Source organism: Blennius ocellaris (assembly GCF_963422515.1).
Source record: "Blennius ocellaris genome assembly, chromosome: 22".
NCBI classification, from domain to species: domain Eukaryota; kingdom Metazoa; phylum Chordata; class Actinopteri; order Blenniiformes; family Blenniidae; genus Blennius; species Blennius ocellaris.
The window spans coordinates 1,293,964-1,310,742 of record NC_137671.1 but is presented as its reverse complement, the minus strand read 5'-3'; the positions used below and the strand labels follow the sequence as shown (position 1 = coordinate 1,310,742).

General features: G+C 38.8%; 2 protein-coding genes across 6 annotated transcripts in view; one reads left to right on the top strand and one right to left on the bottom strand.

The window, feature by feature from the left end:
- Window positions 1-6,876, bottom strand: part of rtel1 (regulator of telomere elongation helicase 1) — a 20,609-nt gene extending 13,733 nt beyond the window's left edge. The window contains 13 exon segments of the mRNA XM_080518532.1: window positions 172-179; window positions 262-337; window positions 423-461; window positions 549-708; window positions 1,685-1,740; window positions 1,743-1,749; window positions 4,173-4,257; window positions 4,418-4,493; window positions 4,608-4,668; window positions 4,745-4,826; window positions 5,636-5,729; window positions 5,815-6,013; window positions 6,747-6,876. Of these exon segments, the coding sequence (XP_080374658.1) occupies window positions 172-179; window positions 262-337; window positions 423-461; window positions 549-708; window positions 1,685-1,740; window positions 1,743-1,749; window positions 4,173-4,257; window positions 4,418-4,493; window positions 4,608-4,668; window positions 4,745-4,826; window positions 5,636-5,729; window positions 5,815-6,013; window positions 6,747-6,848 (1,045 nt within the window). The 5' untranslated portion in view covers window positions 6,849-6,876.
- Window positions 6,877-7,854: 978 nt separating this feature from the next.
- LOC308146791 (fibrinogen-like protein 1) lies at window positions 7,855-16,634 on the top strand. Of its 5 annotated transcripts, none has more exons than XM_080518714.1 (7): window positions 7,855-7,893; window positions 11,831-12,037; window positions 12,133-12,151; window positions 12,245-12,336; window positions 12,531-12,648; window positions 13,310-13,489; window positions 14,201-16,634. In XM_080518714.1, exons 2-7 carry the CDS (start codon window positions 11,969-11,971, stop codon window positions 14,503-14,505), a joined length of 783 nt encoding a protein of 260 aa, XP_080374840.1. In that variant the 5' UTR covers window positions 7,855-7,893; window positions 11,831-11,968; the 3' UTR covers window positions 14,506-16,634. The 5 variants fall into 5 exon arrangements, with proteins under 5 accessions (XP_080374840.1, XP_080374841.1, XP_080374839.1 ...); XM_080518715.1 differs by lacking the exon at window positions 7,855-7,893 and adding an exon at window positions 7,904-8,181; XM_080518713.1 differs by lacking the exon at window positions 7,855-7,893 and adding an exon at window positions 7,904-8,192.
- Window positions 16,635-16,779: the final 145 nt, after the last annotated feature.

Below are 16,779 nucleotides of genomic sequence, written 5' to 3'. Positions count from 1 at the left end.
AAATTAATATTATAATATGAAAAATTATTTTAAAACCTGTAAAAAGGTGTTGATAAAAAAACCCGTGAGCAACGAGCGACTTTTATTTATTTAACTTTTATTCTCGTTGAAGCACAGAAAACAGAATAAAAACGTGCAAATTTGCTTTAAAAAAAACAAAACAAAAACAACGACTCCAACTCAAACGAGCGAGAGAATCAGACGCTGCTAAACGGTGGGAATCACGATAAAAAGACTTTGAGGACTCGTTGCGTCACTTACATCCCCGGCTTCGTGATTCCTTTGTCACTCTGGACTTCGTAGGAGTCGATGGCGGCCTCCAGGTCCAGCAGGATCTCTGCCCACCCAGACGCAAACACAGATCAAACACCGAGCGTCGCTTTTAAGATCAAAGGGAAAAAACCAAACAAAAACGCACTCACGCTTGACTTTAGCGATGGCCAATATGTCCATTTTCAGACCTGCAACGAGAGCGACAAAGACATCAAAGGCCGAATGGGGGAAACGGCGTCTCGTCGCGCTCGTTTCGAAGACGGCGGCGCTCCGACCTGAGGCGAAGGATTCCACGTTGAAGTCGTGCGAGATGGCGGCGTCGCCGCGGCCCGCCTCCTCGGCCTGCTCCGCCAGCAGCCGGTCCACCACGGCGATGGCCGACGCCACGTCGTAGGGCGCCAGGTCGAACGACGTGGCCTCCTCGCACGTCTTCTCCTGCGGGCGCGGCGGCAACGTCACTATGAATGTATCCCTCCATCTTTGTTTCTCTCTCTCTCGTTTGTTTTTGTTTTTTAGTAAAAACCACATTTTATTACGGTAAAACCACCTTTCATGGGGGTTCCCCAGGGTTCTGGTTTAGAGCCACTTGTTTTGAGTCCCGGGCTGCTCAATTAATGGAATTTGAATGATTCCGGCTCCATGAACCCACACCTCTCTCTCTCTCTCCCCCCCTCCCTCTCTCTCTCTCCCTGTCCCTCCCTCCCTCCTCTCTCCCCCTCCCTCCCTCTCTCTCTCTCTCTCTCCCCCCCTCCCTCTCTCTCTCTCCTTCCCTCTCTCCTGTCCCTCCCTCCCTCTCTCTCTCTCGCTCCCTCCCTCTCTCTCTCTCCCCCTCTCCTCTCTGTCCCTCCCTCCCTCCCTCTCTCTCTCTCTCTCGCTCCCTCTCTCTCTCCCTGTCTCTCTGTCCCTCCCTCCCTCTCCCCCCTCTCTCTCTGTCCCTCCCTCTCTCTCTCCCCCTCTCTCTCTCCCTGTCTCTCTGTCCCTCCCTCTCTTCCCCTCTCTCTCCCTGTCTCTCTGTCCCTCCCTCTCTCTCTCTCCCTCCCCCTCCCTCTCTCTTGTATCTTATTTATTTACTTATTAGTTATAAGAGCTTGAGTGCAGTACAACACTTTATTTTTTTACTACTACATTACAAGATATTTTTATATATTTAACAGGAGAGACTTTTATTTTTTAAACATGTTCAATAAATGCTGTTCCAAATCCAAAGACATAACCCTGTAAATAATCCTAATTATGATTTTCCCCATAATCAAGCAGCTCTACTTTAGTCAAAACCTTTTCCAATATCAGCAGAACAGTTTCCTCATGACCAAACGGGACATAATTGTTATTATTACTATAATAATTATTATTAATAACGCAGACGTATCGTCTCCTGCTGAGTCAGTGTTGGATGGTCGTCCACCCTCACCACGTTGTGAGCTTCGTCGAAGATCACCACGGCGCCGCTCAGCTCGATGTTGTGGCCCGGCGGCTCTGGGAAAACACAATGAAGAAGAACGAAGGAGAAGAAAAACAATGAGAAGAAGAAGAAGATATTGAATCACCATTTGCAGAGAACATTCAGAAAGCAAAACAATTCACTGAACAACCATACAGTTTAGAAAACTAAATGAAAAAGAATTATAAAAAAAGTAGAAGAAGAAGAAGTAGAAGTAGAAGAAGTAGAATTAGAAGAACAAGAAGTAGGAGAAGAAGAACAAGAACTAGAAGTAGGAGAAGAAGAAGAAGTAGAAGAAGTAGAATTAGAAGAACAAGAAGAAGAACAAGAAGTAGGAGAAGAAGAACAAGAACTAGAAGTAGTAGAAGAAGAAGAAATAGAAGTAGTAGAAATAGAAGCAGTAGAAGGAGTAGTAGAAATAGTAGTAGAAGAAGAAACAAAAGTAGTAGAAGAAGAAGTAGTAGAAGAAGAAGTAGTAGAAGGAGTAGTAGAAATAGTAGAAATAGAAGCAGTAGAAGGAGTAGTAGAAATAGTAGTAGAAGAAGAAACAAAAGTAGTAGAAGAAGAAGTAGTAGAAGAAGAAGTAGTAGAAGAAGAAATAGAAGTAGTAGAAGAAGAAATAGTAAAAATGAAGTAGTAGAAGAAGAAATAGAAGTAGTAGAAATAGAAGTAGTAGAAGAAGAAGAAATAGAAGTAGTAGAAATAGAAGCAGTAGAAGGAGTAGTAGAAATAGTAGTAGAAGAAGAAACAAAAGTAGTAGAAGAAGAAGTAGTAGAAGAAGAAGTAGTAGAAGAAGAAATAGAAGTAGTAGAAGAAGAAATAGTAAAAATGAAGTAGTAGAAGAAGAAATAGAAGTAGTAGAAATAGAAGTAGTAGAAGAAGAAGAAATAGAAGTAGTAGAAATAGAAGCAGTAGAAGGAGTAGTAGAAATAGTAGTAGAAGAAGAAACAAAAGTAGTAGAAGAAGAAGTAGTAGAAGAAGAAGTAGTAGAAGAAGAAATAGAAGTAGTAGAAGAAGAAATAGTAAAAATGAAGTAGTAGAAGAAGAAATAGAAGTAGTAGAAATAGAAGTAGTAGAAGAAGAAGAAATAGAAGTAGTAGAAATAGAAGCAGTAGAAGGAGTAGTAGAAATAGTAGTAGAAGAAACAAGTAGAAAAGTAGTAGAAGAAGAAGTAGTAGAAGAAGAAGTAGTAGAAGAAGAAATAGAAGTAGTAGAAATAGAAGTAGTAGAAGAAGAAATAGAAGAAGAAGAACTAGAAGTAGTAGAAATAGAAGTAGTAGAAGAAGAAGAAGAAGAAATAGAAGTAGTAGAAGAAGAAATAGAAGTAGAAGAAGAAGAAGAAATAGAAGTAGTAGTAGAAGTAGTAGAAGAAGAAGAAATAGAAGTAGTAGAATAAGAAGAAGAAATAGAAGTAGTAGAAGAAGAAGAAGAAGAAATAGAAGTAGAAGAAGAAGAAATAGAAGTAGAAGAAGAAGAAGAAATAGAAGTAGTAGAAGAAGAAGAAATAGAAGTAGTAGAAGAAGAAGAAGAAATAGAAGTAGTAGAAGAAGAAGAAGAAGAAATAGAAGTAGTAGAAGAAGAAGAAGAAGAAATAAAAGTAGTAGAAGAAGAAATAGAAGTAGAAGAAGAAGAAGAAATAGAAGTAGTAGAAGAAGAAGAAGAAGAAGAAATAGAATTAGTAGAAGAAGAAGAAGAAATAGAAGTAGTAGAAGAAGAAGAAGAAATAGAAGTAGTAGAAGAAGAAGAAGAAGAAGAAATAGAATTAGTAGTAGAAGTAGTAGAAGAAGAAGAAATAGAAGTAGTAGAAGAAGAAGAAGAAGAAGAAATAGAAGTAGTAGTAGAAGTAGTAGAATAAGAAGAAATAGAAGTAGTAGAATAAGAAGAAGAAATAGAAGTAGTAGAAGAAGAAGAAGAAGAAATAGAAGTAGAAGAAGAAGAAATAGAAGTAGAAGAAGAAGAAGAAATAGAAGTAGTAGAAGAAGAAGAAATAGAAGTAGTAGAAGAAGAAGAAGAAATAGAAGTAGTAGAAGAAGAAGAAGAAGAAATAGAAGTAGTAGAAGAAGAAGAAGAAGAAATAAAAGTAGTAGAAGAAGAAATAGAAGTAGAAGAAGAAGAAGAAATAGAAGTAGTAGAAGAAGAAGAAGAAGAAGAAATAGAATTAGTAGAAGAAGAAGAAGAAATAGAAGTAGTAGAAGAAGAAGAAGAAGAAGAAATAGAATTAGTAGAAGAAGAAGAAGAAATAGAATTAGTAGAAGAAGAAGAAGAAGAAATAGAAGTAGTAGAAGAAGAAATAGAAGTAGTAGAAGAAGAAATAGAAGTAGTAGAAGAAGAAATATAAGTAGTAGAAGAAGAAGAAGAAGAAGAAGAAATAGAAGTAGTAGAAGTAGAAGCAGTAGAAGTAGAAATAGAAGTCGAAGCAGTAGAAGTAGAAGTAGTAGAAGTAGAAGCAGTGACTGACTTTGGGGTCCAGCAGGTAGTTGTACGGCATGAAGATCACGTCGGCTTGTTGTTTGAGGGAACGAGACAGGAAGTAGGGACAGACCCTGCAGGGACACACCGGTCAGGAGGACACACACACACACACACACACACACACACACACACACACACACACACACACACACACACACACACACACAACACACACACACACACACACACACACACACACACACACACACACACACACACACACACACACACCTCTGCTTGACGCCAAACTTCACCAGGTCCTCCACGTCCAGGATGTGAGAGTTCAGGTCTCGGTCGGTGCTTTTCTCTACCACAACAAAAGACACATTTATATAACATTTAAAAAAAAAAAACGTGTTTTCCCCTGCAGCCTTCACGTTGATTTCTAAACATTGAAAACCGTGTGCATGGAGACGTTTACCGTCGACGTTGTTGTAGAAGGAGCAGGAGCGGCTGGACACCTTCGCCCTGCACATGTGGACCTGAAGCAACCACACGCTCATCAGGAAGGACAACGTAGACAACCTACAACCTGGTCGCCATGACGACGGCGCCCACCTTCACGTGGTTGCTCTCCTGACGCATGACCTCCGGGTTGATGCACAGCTGCTCTCTGGAGCCCAACACACACACCTTGGGGCTGAACACACACATGATGAAACTCATATTATTATCGAAAAAACTTTATATTATCGCGATAAAATTTATATTATCATGAAAAAACGTATATTATCATGAAAAAACTTATATTATCATGAAAAAACATATGATCATGATAAAACTTATATGATCATGATAAAACTCATGATAAAACTTATATCATGAAAAAACATATCATGGTAAAACTTATATTATCATGAAAAAATATATTATCATGATAAAACTTATATTATCATGAAAAAACTTGTATTATCATGAAAAAACTTATATTATCATGAAACAACATATGATCATGATAAAACTTATATTATCATGAAAAAAACATATCATGAAAAAAACTTGTATTATCATGAAAAAACGTATATTATCATGATAAAACTTATATTACTTATTTTTTTTACATATTTTTTAATTATTGTTATTTATTTTTAACATATTTTACATATTTTTATTATTATTATTATTTACATATTTTTTTATTATTGTTATTATTTTTTAATATATTTTACATTGTTGTTATTTTTCAACATATTTTTTTATTATAATTATACTTTTTTTAAACATATTTTACATATTTTTTATTATTGTTATAATTTTTTAGATATTTTTTTTTACATATTTTTATTATTTATTTTATTTTTTTAACATATTTTTTATTATTGTTATTATTTTTTATACATATTTTACATATTTTTTTATTATTGTTATAATTTTTTAACTATAATTTTTTACATATTATTTATTATAGTTATAATTTTTTTTACACATTTGACATATTCCCCCCGTCACCTGTAGGAGGTGCTCTTCAGCTCGCCGATGACCTGAGCGAGCTGCGAGTGCGTCCTGGAGGCGTATATGATCTTGGGCACGTCGTTGTAGTACGCTGGAGGACGAGGAGAACCGGTGAGTTTGCGTTAAAACACTTCTTTTTATAAAAATCAACGGCCGTCTTGACCGACGAAACCTACTGGGCGTGTCGCCGTCCGTCGCCGCCGTCCCCCACGACGACAGGCCGGCGCCGGGGAACATCTCCTCGCCGCCCAGCCGCTCGGCGACCTTGCGGGCGGAGATGGTGTCCTTGAAGCGCTGCCTCCAGGCCAGGGCGGCGCACAGCAGGCAGAGGGTCTTGCCCGTCCCCGTGGGACTCTCCAGGACGCCGTTCACCTTCTGCACGCCAGAGGCTTTCAACATTTTTCAGCCAAGGAACACTTTTTTTTTTCTGGGCCACACAAACTTGTTATTTTTAAGATCAAAAGATCACGAAGCTTTGTGACATCATTGAGTTCCAAGCAGTACAGATGTTCTATAAAGCAAGTTACAGATTGTTACCAAGACGAACACAGAGAAGGTTCCAGATCGTGATACGTGATAAATTAAACTTTAGGACTCAGAAACAGTCGAACCCTGAAAAGCTTTATCCCGACAGTTCATGGTGAACAATTGTGGAACAAATTGGAGACGAGTTGAAACGACGCCCAAACATCAACCTGGTCAAATATAAATACAAACAAAAGATTTTACACATACAGAGAAGAAGAAATGCATTGAAGAAGTAGGATCAACTTATATATGTGTGTGTGTGTGTGTTGTAAGTTTGGTCCGTGTCGATTTAGTCGCTTGAAATTTAACAAGTTCTTTTTTGTTGATGTTTTGTTCTTTCTATTCTAGTGTGAAATCTACATTTTGTTGCTCTGAGTTTGGGGATGGAGATCAGAAGCTTCTTGCTTCTGAGCAGAATGTTTACTGCTCAAATAAACAAATACATTAAATTAAATATACAGAAACAACGCATGATCACTACCCCTCTTTATCAGAACCTTAAATAAAAGGTATTTATTGAGGAGTTGAGAGTGTTTCATGACTGTGAAATGAGACAAAGTGGTATTTGGACCGTTCCTACCTCCTGCAGACACTCGAGGACTTTGTCCATGTATTCTCTCTGACAGTCGTACGGAGGAAACGGGAAATCCACCGTCACTCCTCTCAGCGTCAGTAAAGGCATCCTTCCCTCTCCAAACTAGATCACCTGCGGCGAGAAAGTTCAATTTCAGCCCCGGATCCCTCTTCCGGAAGAGGCGTCCGGACGCTGGCGCGGCTTACACCCGCGTTAGAAGCTCAAACCGGGCGGAAGGAAAGTAAACAATCACTCCATGCCGGCTGCTTCGCGCCGGTTTCCTGCTTTGAGTCCACTGCGCACGCGTAGAGCGACGCGTCATTCTGCTGCGTTCAAAGGCGCACGGATATAGGAGTGTCGACCGCAGAGGGCCAAGCGGGAAAAAAAACCTTGAATATACAATTTATTACAACCCGCTTGTTTGTTTGACTTATTTATCTGCTTTTGATCATTTTTACAATTTGGTCAGGTGTTCCTCTTGTAATTTTATTTTCATTGATGGTTTGTTTTTGTTTTGTTTTTTTTGTTTCTCTCAAATTTTGTAAAAATTGATATCTGAACGCGGATTTTCAGAAAGTTTATTAAAAAAAAAGAAAGAATTGAAAGCCAACCAGACATAAAGATTAAAACGTTTCTTTTTTAACTGTCACAAGGCAGAGCTTCCATAATTGAGGTGTTTTGTTTTGTTATGGTAGTATTTAAGATGTATATAACTGAATATCGAATTCTGTGACTTGTCTTTCCTTCTACTATTCAGTTGTTAAAAAAAAAAGACCCAAAACATCCCACTGAAGCTACGCCATGAAAAAACTACATCCGAATTTCAGGGGGTAAAATAGAGCCACAATATTCTATCAATTTCCTTTTTGAAGTTTTTCTTTGTTGTGGCGCAGTCGAGAATGTTTATATTTCCACGGAAAAAAACCCCCAATTAGTACTAGAAATTGCTACAATCTCAGCCATAAAGCCAATTTTAATGAAACTCACCCTAACCGTATTGCTGTTGGGGCCATTATATATTATACACACATTTTATAATACATGTTTATCAATGCTTTATTTGGTTCCGTTATATGTGCAGTTCTCGTGTTTACCCACTAGATGGAGCTCCAGTCGTTGTAAGGCGGAAGTGAAGCGCCGGTAAAGCGGTCAGGTGAGCGACGGGAGAGCGTATATCTGTTGTAATTTGTTTTTTCCGCTACTTTAAAGTAAAAACAACAACACGTGTTTATAGAAAACGTACAAGACTCGTCGTTCGAGGGAGTCAGCTCTGGATTCCTGTGCCGAGGTGGATTATTGTGAGACTTCGGATAATGCGGCACTGCAATCTTTTAAATGATCAATAAATAATCACAGACCGAACCTCAACCAGGACCAACCCCGGGCTTCTTCTCAGGACCAGTTGGACCTCAGCTGTGTCTCGTCCTGTCAACAATTTAAAGTTTGTGATCGGTTTGTGACGCCGTTTGTTTTGATACAGTTTGCGCGTCTACATTGTCTATTACGGTAAAGCAGACGGGGGGAAGTCATGGTGCGTTCAAGTATCTCAGTTTGTTGTTGTTATGGTCACTCGTTGAAATACATGCAACACATTATTACTAGTGTCTTGTTCTTCTAAATATTATTGCTCTACGTGCCCTCTGGTAAATTCTTGGTCTATTTTAGAGTAGATTCACTTTTGCGTTTATTCACAATTACACAATTAAATCACACCCATCACAAGCACGTTTCAGAAAAGTAATAAAAACAACATTCTTTATTCCAGCATGTCCCAGGTACCTCTCCGTCTATTGTCAAGTAGATTCACTGTTTAGCATGTCTTTTTTCACAATTCCCCACATTACATATTACATACTATATGTATTAGGTGTGTTTTAAGTGTGTAATTGTGAAATAATGTGAGTGAATCTGTTTTAAAGTCGATCCAGAGGTAATTTAACAATAAAAAAACAGAGTTAATGCAGGATAAAAGACATTTCCACCAGAAGTATTAAAGGGAACAGTTTATGCAACAAGGTCGACAACATGCATGTAAGGATGCAACAAAAAACAGTCGAAAATGTTTCAAACTAAAACGAGGTTTGGAAAAAGGACTGAGCTCAACTCGTGTGGGATTAACGAGTTTAAAACTCATTCAGCCTCAAGCGTCTCTGCACATAACAGACATTCCTGTTTTTTTTTTAAATGGAAAAAAGAAAGAAAAAAAAAAGATAAATTGCTTTTTTTTAAATGAAAAAAGAGAAAAAATAATAAGAGAAATCCCTTTTTTTCCAAAACAAAAAGGGAAAAAAGAAAGAAAAAAGAGAAAAAAATTAAAATAAAATAAAATAAGAGAAATTCCTTTTTTTCAAAAGAAAGAAGAATAAAATAAATAATAAGAGAAATTCCTTTTTTTCTACAGAAAAAAGGGAAAAAGAAAGAAAAATGAAAAAGTAATAAGAGAAATTGGTTCTTTTAATTTTTTTAAATGAAGAAAGAGAAAACAATAAGAGAAATTCCTTTTTTTCCAAAAGAAAAAAGGGAAAAAATGGAAAAAAGAAAGAAAAAATGAACAAAAATAAATAAAAAAGAGAAAAAATAAAATAAGAGAAATTCCTTTTTTTTTTTTCAAAAGAAAGAAAAATGTAATAAATAACAAGAGAAATTCCTTTTTTCTAAAGAAAAAAGGGAAAAAGAAAGAAAAAGTAATAAGAGAAATTGCTTCTTTTAATTTGTTTTAAATGAAAAAAGAGAAAAAAATAAGAGAAATTCCTTTTTTTTTCCAAAAGAAAAAGGAAAAAATGGAAAAAAGAAAGAAAAAATGAACAAAAAAAATTTAAAAAGAGAAAAAATAAAAATAAAATAAGAGGAATTTCTCTTATTTTTTTCAAAAGAAAGAAAAATAAAATAAATAATAAGAGAAATTCCTTTTTTTAAAGAAAAAAGGGAAAAAAGAAAGAATAAAATAAGAGAAATTCCACAACCTTTATCGCGGCAGAGAAACATTGAAACGCGAGGATTTCAAAACTTCCACAAAATGTAGGAGCCAAATGGAGCTGCGACATGTGAGACACTGGAGCAATCTAATCGCTGGACAGTTTGTTGACATTGGAACATTTGGTGGACATCAAGTCGTCGTGTCAAACGTTATCTATATAAACACATATACGTATAAAGACACACTTTATCATTGTTTTATTCTGACTCCATACGGTTTAATCTCATCTAATCCGGATGGTTAATCTCACACGGCGAGGACAAACTGATCGGTCTGACGTTTCCTGCAACCGGCAAAAACAAACGACCCGATTTGCTACTTTTCTTTTATAAGGTTTAACGTTTTCTTTATCATTTTTGCACTTTTCCTGCAGCAGGTTTCAGGAAACATGAGACGTAGAAACCGAGGCAGACAAAGAACCTCGTGAAACTCTGTGCTGCTAATCTCCCTCATCGCATCGCGACATTCTCGCTTTGCTTTTAAGTGAAATCCTGAAAGAAAGAAAGAAAACAAAGACATGGTCTTGCTGGACAAGCGGCATTTTTGCATTTGGGCCCGACAGAGCAGAGCGACTCCTTCACTGCAGGGGGATTCCAGTCCTCTATTAGGTCCTCTGGTGAAGATTTCAATCAGAGGGTGAAGTTCTATCAGCGCTTTATAGAACTCAGGGATTATCACTGTTTAACTTTCACTGCTTGATCGTTTTCTGACATTTGTAGTAATTAGTTGACACTAACGTTTTAACTGGGACTTTTTTCCACTTTTACTGTTACTTTATTCATACATTTCCTCTATAAATGTCACTTTATTCATACGTTTCCTCTATAAATGTCACTTTATTCATACGTTTCCTCTATAAATGTCACTTTATTCATACGTTTCCTCTATAAATGTCACTTTATTCATACGTTTCCTCTATAAATGTTACTTTATTGACACTTTTTTCCACTTTTACTGTCACTTTATTCATACGTTTCCACTATAAATGTTACTTTATTCATACGTTTCCTCTATAAATGTTACTTTATTCATACGTTTCCTCTATAAATGTTACTTTATTGACACTTTTTTCCACTTTTACTGTTACTTTATTCATACGTTTCCTCTATAAATGTCACTTTATTCATACATTTCCTCTATAAATGCTACTTTATTCATACATTTGTATTTGTTATGGAAGTTTGATACTTGAATTTTCTTTTGGTAGTTTACCAGTAATACTAGAACTTTTATTGATACTTTCTTACTTTTACTGCTACTTTATTCATACGTTTCCTCTATAAATGCAAGTTTATTGATACTTTAACTTTTATTGGTATTTTTTTTTGATAGTTTATCACTAATACTGGTACTTTTATTGATACTTTTCTTACTTTTACTGTTTATTCATACGTTTCCTCTATAAATGTGACTTTATTGATACTTTTTTCCACTTTTACTGTTACTTTATTCATACATTTCCTCTATAAATGCTACTTTATTCATACATTTCCACTACAAATGTTACTTTATTGACACTTTTTTCCACTTTTACTTCACTTCATTCATACGTTTCCACTATAAATGTGACTTTATTGATACTTTTTTCCACTTTTACTGTTACTTTATTCATACATTTCCTCTATAAATGTTACTTTATTCATACATTTCCTCTATAAATGTTACTTTATTCATACATTTCCACTACAAATGTTACTTTATTGACACTTTTTTCCACTTTTGCTGTTACTTCATTCATATGTTTCCTCTATAAATGCAAGTTTATTGATACTTTAACTTTTATTGGTATTTTTTTTTGATAGTTTATCACTAATACTGGTACTTTTATTGATACTTTCTTACTTTTACTGTTTATGCATACGTTTCCACTATAAATGTTACTTTATTGATACATTTGTGTTTGTTCTGGCAGTTTATTGATGCTTTAACCTTTATTAGTCATTTATTTGACGTTTTACCACTAATTCTGGTACTTTAAGTGATACTTTTTACCGAGTACTGATGATTTCAGGTACACATTGTCCTCTCTGTGGCAGAGTTGTTGTCGTGTTGTTTGACCTGTCCGCTCCGTCCAGCAGAAACGTTTGTGGACATTGGAATGTTGTTTGTGCAGAAACCTGCAGCCAGAAGAGCGACATTCAGTAAATAACACCGGCTGCAGCGCCGCTATATATTCCGAGGCGGAGCGAGGACGGACTCCAGTCCTTCCTGAGCCATCGCTGTGCGTCTCTGCGTCTCCTCTCGTCTCAGGATGAAGACGGCGCTCGGACTCTGCGGACTGATGGCGGCTCTTCTCTCCGGCGCCACGGCACAACCGCAGGTGAAACGAGCTGAACCCCGCGGTCGTTCCGCCGTCTTTTAAACTCAGTAGAACTTCACCCTAAAACTTGCTTTTGTTTCTCCTTGTTGGACCAGCAGGACGACGCGCCTCCTGGTTCGTCTCCTGTCCTTATCGTCTCTATTGGAAGCTGCTAAACGTCTGACGTCTTCGGAATATAACTGTGGTTTTCTTCCTCCCAAACATCAGCGGCAGATTGCACCGAGATTAAGAAGCTCCTGCCGGAGTCCCGCAGCGGCATGTACATGATCCAGCCTGATCTGAACGAAGTTCCCTTCAAGGTGTCGTGTATTTTCTTTTTGAGCTGTTGAAGCTTCATCACTTCATTATTTTCTAGTTTCTTTACATGTTTATGTCAAAGAGACAACTGCGGGGAAAAAAACTGGCAATTAAATGAAAACAGACATTTTGAAAACACAAGTAGAGTTTGGGTTGAAATAGCGAAAGCCTTTCCCTCCGTGGACTTTGTGCTCAGGTTTACTGTGAGATGAGGTCCGACGGCGGCTGGACGGTGATTCAACGACGCACCGGAGCTTCACTTTCCTTCGATAGGGACTGGGCTGCATACAGAGCGGGTTTTGGCCACAAGGCGTGTAAGTGAACCCCAACCCCAAACCTCAACCTAACCCCAAACCCTAACCCTGACCCCAAACCTCAACCTAACCCCAAACCCTGACCCTGACCCCTAACCTCAACCTAACCCCAAACCCTAACCCTGACCCCAAACCTCAACCTAACCCCAAACCCTAACCCCTAACCTCAACCTAACCCCAAACCCTGACCCTGACCCCAAACCTCAACCTAGCCCCAAATCCTAACCCGAACCCCAAACCTCAACCTAACCCCAAACCCTAACCCCAAACCTCAACCTAGCCCCAAATCCTAACCCTGACCCCTAACCCTAACCCCTAGCCTCAACCTAACCCCAAACTCAAACCCTGACCCCAAACCTCAACCTAGCCCTGACCCTAGCCCCAAACCCTAGCACCTAACCCCTGACCCTAACCCTCAACATAACCCCAAACCTCAACCTAACCCCTAACCCTGACCCCTGACCCCAAATCTCAACCTAACCCCTAACCCAAACCCTAACCCTGACCCCATGTGACATTAGTATTGTTAATGTCTGAAAATGAGTCTGTAAGTGTTTGAGTCATACGGTTTCCGACAGCCGCCACCTCGTGTTCTCCAGGTGAAAGAACGGAAGGAAGGAAGGCGCCGTCAAATCTCTGTGCTTTTTGTTGGTTACTCCAGTTGACCACTGGCTCGGTTTGGAGAAGATGCACTGGCTGACCCGGGACAGGACGACCAACCTGAGGGTGGACCTGTGGGACCACGAAGGAGGATCCGTGTACGCCGAGTACAAAAACTTCTACCTGGGGGGCGAACAGTCCAACTATAGGCTCCAAGTGGGGACGTACCGAGGAACTGCAGGTAGCGGTCCCTCTTAAACCTGGACTCCAGAACCAGCTGGTCTCGTCATGACGGCTTGACCAGAGAGTTAGATCCTCAACTTTGACCAGAGAGTTAGATCCTCAACTTTGACCAGAGTTAGATCCTCAACTTTGACCAGAGTTAGATCCTCAACTTTGACCAGAGAGTTAGATCCTCAACTTTGACCAGAGAGTTAGATCCTCAACTTTGACCAGAGAGTTAGATCCTCAACTTTGACCAGAGAGTTAGATCCTCAACTTTGACCAGAGAGTTAGATCCTCAACTTTGACCAGAGAGTTAGATCCTCAACTTTGACCAGAGAGTTAGATCCTAAATTTTGACCAGAGAGTTAGATCCTAAATTTTGACCAGAGAGTTAGATCCTCAACTTTGACCAGAGAGTTAGATCCTCAAATTTGACCAGAGAGTTAGATCCTCAACTTTGACCAGAGAGTTAGATCCTCAACTTTGACCAGAGAGTTAGATCCTCAACTTTGACCAGAGTTAGATCCTCAACTTTGACCAGAGAGTTAGATCCTCAACTTTGACCAGAGAGTTAGATCCTCAACTTTGACCAGAGAGTTAGATCCTCAACTTTGACCAGAGAGTTAGATCCTCAAATTTGACCAGAGAGTTAGATCCTCAAATTTGACCAGAGAGTTAGATCCTCAACTTTGACCAGAGAGTTAGATCCTAAACTTTCTTCCCCCAGGCGACGCCATCCGCGGCGCCTACCCTGGAATCGACCAGAACGGCCTCGGCTTCAGCACCAAGGACCGAGACAACGACGGCTGCGACCCTTGCATCTTCGGCGACATCGCCGTGCTGCACTGCGCCGTAGAGAGTGGCAGCGGCGGCGGCTGGTGGTTCAGCCGGTGCGGCTCCGCCGAGCTGAACGGGGACTACCACCAAGGCGGCGACCACATCGGCTGGAGCTCCGGCGTCCACTGGATGACCTGGAAGGACCAGTTCCCCTACTCGGCCAAGGCCAGCAGGATGATGGTCAAGTCGGTGTGAGGGGAGACTTTCAGTCCGTCTTCACTGCATTAAAGTCAAAAATCGAGAAGTGGAATGGCAAATGATTCTTGTTTTCCTGAACGTTGGAAAAAAACAAACTATTCCCGCTAAATTCTTTTTTAGCGACTTCTTTCATTTCGATTTCTAATAATGTGAAAGGAAACCGCACGACATTCAGGTTAGTGTTTCATAATAAATAACATGAGTACATAACTGCAACTATGCAGAAAAAAACCTAATTTTAAAAGTTTATATCAACTCAAACTTAACTTTATTGATGCAGCTCTTTAAAAAACAACCACAGCTCAAACGAAGGGCATCAAGATATAAAAATCTAATAAAGTGAAACGACAAAAGTCTCAATCGAGGTTGAAGTCCATATTTACGCAATTCTTTTTTTTTATTTTGCTGCTAAGTCTGTTTTTGTAATCCCACAATTATATTTTCATTTTATTCTATCTTTTTTTTAAATCTTTGATTTATAACTATTTTCATATATGTCTACCTGGGTTGGACATTATTTGTTCATTTGTTAATGAAAATAATGTAAAAAATTATCAAAAAATAAATAAAAATCAAGGAATAAATATTGTTTTTTAAGACTTAAAACATCCAAGTGCAATACCGCAGGTGGCCACCAGGTGACGCAACAGGACATACCAATAAGTAATGATCCACTCTTGTCATTTTCAGCAGAACAAAAGCACAGAATCACAAATAGACTCATTTAAAACGTTGCTTTATATATATATATATAAAATAGACAAATAATGTAGAGTCGCTAATTTTTTATGGAAAAAATACTTTTACTGTGTCATAATTTTCCAAGTTTAAAAAAACGTGACATGATTGAATTTCACAGAATGAAAGACTTCCCTTTAATCCCAGAAAAGTTGGGACTGTGTGTAAAGCAACAAACAACAAACAAACAAACAACAATCAACAATATTGCACGGACTCGTCTATTGTTCCGGTACCATGAAACAAGAACGATGAAAACCGTCACAGGTCAAAAAACAAACAAACAAAAAAAACGCAACGAATGACTTACAGATGCATCAAATAAATAATATTTTGCCAGATTTGTTGTTTGTTTTTCGGAGTGGCTCGTGTTTTAGTGTCACATTGATCGACACACAAAAGAACAACACAGTGACGCCAATCCTCCCATTACAAAAGCGCCACTTTCCTCTCTGGAGCAGCGTTTAGTCCGAACAATGAACCTTCAGTCTCTCTTTCCTCAGACCGCTTTGTGGAATAACAACAACAACAACAACAACAACACACTTCAAGTCTGAAAGGCTGGCGGACGAAAACACACACGGAGAAGAGTGCAAACACACATTTGACAAAAACTCCTGTAATCCAGCACAACCGTACTTCTGTAAACATAAAACTGTTAAAAATGTACATTGAGTAGAGATTCACTTCTCATCTTTGGTCATTTGATCAACGCTGACATCAGCAGTTATTCTACACAAATATTTCTATCCATCACGGCCCCTTCGTACGTCTTTTCGGGGGATCAGAACAGTGAAAGATGCTTAAAAGCTCCGTGATGCAGGATTTTGGCTTCGTAGCCGATGAGGCACTTTCATCAATCGTCTCAGTTTATAACCGGATCGACAAAAAAAACACGTAGGATGGTTCGAAACGACATAATTCAAAAGTGCAACAGCGACGGAAGATGTCCTTTGATCTTTATATTCCTTTGTCAAGTGCATCTTTGTCTTATTCTCGACTTGGAGAACGATTGTCCAACATCGACGTGCAGTGGTGTCGTCAAACGTACAAACATGAATCCCCCGCCGACGACGCAAGATTGTGCGTTTTTCTACATGTGTGACCGACCGCGTCAAAGACAAAACTTCCGTTTCTACCGGAGAACAGACGACGCTTCCCCCATCGCAGCGCGTTTAAAAAGAGGAATAAATACACTTCATATCTGGTAATACCGTTTACGTTCGCCTAGAAATTCATTCAAACGTCAGCGTCGGTTTGGAAAGAAGAACTGGAACGTCTGAGTTCCCACGGAGTTATGAAAGAGGGATCGTCTTTATGTTAAACACGTTTGGACGTTATTTTATGGCTACGCCGCTGAACTGAACGTCTGCAGCCACGATCCCTGAAATCTCCGTTTCAAACCATTAGCGTTGTGCAATAAAGGCAAGTCGTTATGAGTTGCATGAAACCGTGAGAGGTCCCTAATCCCCAACCCTCCCTTTTAAAAAAACGACAATACAAATACAAGTGTAATTGGTTAATACTATTAAA

Coding starts and splice junctions, on each gene's coding strand:
- LOC308146791 (XM_080518714.1), top strand. CDS start 11,969: ATGAAGACGGCGCTCGGACTCTGCGGACTGATGGCGGCTCTTCTCTCC. Junction 12,337..12,530: donor TGAACGAAGTTCCCTTCAAG/GTGTCGTGTATT, acceptor CTTTGTGCTCAG/GTTTACTGTGAGATGAGGTC. Junction 13,490..14,200: donor GACGTACCGAGGAACTGCAG/GTAGCGGTCCCT, acceptor TTCTTCCCCCAG/GCGACGCCATCCGCGGCGCC.